The sequence below is a fragment of the Chrysochloris asiatica genome, unplaced genomic scaffold, assembly GCF_000296735.1.
Source record: "Chrysochloris asiatica unplaced genomic scaffold, ChrAsi1.0 scaffold00336, whole genome shotgun sequence".
Lineage (NCBI taxonomy): Eukaryota > Metazoa > Chordata > Mammalia > Afrosoricida > Chrysochloridae > Chrysochloris > Chrysochloris asiatica.
In genome coordinates, this window is record NW_006408854.1 from 1,074,489 (window position 1) to 1,076,895 (window position 2,407).

General features: G+C 35.9%; 1 protein-coding gene across 1 annotated transcript in view; it reads left to right on the plus strand.

Moving 5' to 3' along the window:
- Positions 1-2,407, plus strand: part of GPR98 (G protein-coupled receptor 98) — a 962,819-nt gene that overhangs the window by 112,725 nt on the left and 847,687 nt on the right. Inside the window, 1 exon segment of the mRNA XM_006875701.1 lies at positions 511-640. Within this exon segment, the coding sequence (XP_006875763.1) occupies positions 511-640 (130 nt within the window).

A 2,407-nucleotide genomic window follows, 5' to 3' on the forward strand; every position in this document is an offset into this window, starting at 1 on the left:
TTTTAAAAAGTTCATGGAAAAAGTTCATTATTCATTTTTCTATGAACCTTTTGAAGCCCATTATATTTGGTCTCAAGAATTTTTCGTATCTCACTGAATTAATACTTTAGGACTTTATAGATGTCATCTATTTAAATTTCTAATTTTTAGATGAGTAGGTAACTAAGAATCCTTCTAATTTATTTGTTTTTGTTTTTGTTCTTGTTATGTGCTGTCGAGTCGGTTCTGACTCATTGTTTCGTAGGATTATCTGGTTAATTTGTACCACCGACATTGGTGTTAGCAGTTTAGTGCTTATTCTACACCAAAACTTTAATTTCATTGGAGAATATTTATTTAGCATTTATATGCAATATCATTCATGCCATTACATAGTTTCAAGTTTATTTTTAACTTCTGTTTCTCTATTTGAGTACATAACAATGTGGGATATAGCAAATATTTTCACCTTGTAAACTCATATACAGATTAATTATAGTTTAATGGAAAAATATTTTATTTGCTTTTCAGAGTGTTGCTGGTACCTTAGAATTTCAACCAGGAGAAAGATATAAATATGTATCTGTCAACATCACGGATAATTCTATCCCTGAACTGGAAAAGTCTTTTAAAATGGAATTATTAAATTCAGAGGGAGGAGGTAAGACCAGTGATTTAAAATTTTCAAATATTTTCTTTACCACTGGCCATGATTCTACTAAGGAAATAAATTCCTTTGAATTAACTTGCCCCCACCCCCCTTTTTTTTAAATGACCAAATGACTAGTTTTTGGAGAGAGCAGTCTGATGGTTAATAATCACATAAATTTATAGTGGAAACTATCTAATCACTAGCTTCTTTATTAGTAAAACCAAATCTCTCTCTCTCTCTCCATAATTTTTTAGCATTTTTTTTCTGAATTAATTTCAACTAGTAGCTTTATTTGCACATATGTTTGCTGTTTACAGCAACAACGAAAGATCACTGCTGTGTCAATTTTCAACCACAGGGGTCGCTATAGAGGATTATCAAGACAAAATCTTTAGGGGAGCAGATAGCCTCATCTTTCTCCTACAGAGCAGTTGGTAGGTTTGAACTGCTGACCTGGTGCTTAGAAGTCCAGTGCTTGTCCTACAGTGCCACCAGGGCATCTTATTTTGTTTGGCTAATTCTGAATTAGAATTAGTTAGTTCTATTAATTCAGAATTAGTATGTGGCATTGCAGGATAATGTACTGTACAGTAAGGTTGGTTTGAGCTGCAAGATCAGTTTTTTAAACCCACCGGTTGCTCCTCGGAAACCCAATGCAGGGTCACTCTGAGTCAGAACTGACTCAAAGACAACAACAATGTATTTATTTTATGGATATCACTTTTGTGTTCACATAACAAAATGTGCTATTTTGTCCTCTTATTACCCATCACTCTTTTCATAAAATAGGTGTGCTTTTATAAAAGAATAGAATTATACTGAGTCATCAAATTATTGTATTATTTATAGTTGTTGCTGTTCCTAAGTGCCGTTGAGTCAGTTCTGACTCAGAGTGACCCTGTGTAGGGTTTCTGAGAAGTGGCTGGTGAGCTTGAACTGCTGACCTTGTGGCTCAAAAAGACGTTGCAATCTTTTCTGTCTTCCTTTTTTCCAATTTTCTCTTTAGAACTATCTGCGGTTATAGCATAGCTTAAAAATGAGTCATGGTAGATAACCTATTTTAAATTGATTATCAATAAAACAGATTAAAAGTAGGTTCACAATACTTTATCTTCTATTCTTCTTTTAAAAAAATCAAATAACAAAAATTTGGAGAGCCAAAGCACATTTTGTGACAAAAACTTACCTCAATTGATGTGGGGTTAGTGGTTACTAGTTGAGCTGCTATCCTCAAGGTCAGTAGTTCAAAACTGCCAGCTTTTCCACAGGTGAAAGCTGAGGCTTTCTGCTCCCATTAAGATATACAGTCTTGGATACTCTATGCAGGGTCGCTGTGAGTCAGAACTGACTCCACAGCACACCACCATAACCATCACCAGAGTGACAATATTTGTTTCTTTGCAGAAGTACTTTTGTATTTAATTGTGGGTTGCTACTGGACTCTCAGAGTCCTGGTGTGGTGCTGTGGGTTAATGTGCCTGACTGCAATGTCATTTGAACCAGAAGGTCAGTGGTTCAAGCTCACCAGTCCCTCCTTGGAAACCCTATACAGGGTTGTTATGGGTCAGAACCTACACTACGGCACTTAACAACAACAGCAACAATAACTGGACTCCTGGTGGGGCACTGTAGGGTTAGCAGTGGACTGTGAACCATAGGGTCCGCAGTTCAAAACCACCAACTGCTACTTGGAAACTCTACATTCAGGGTTTTAACAGTTCAACAGCACTACTGGAAGTGTTATGGAATGCATGATATATGCATTCTATTACTTTT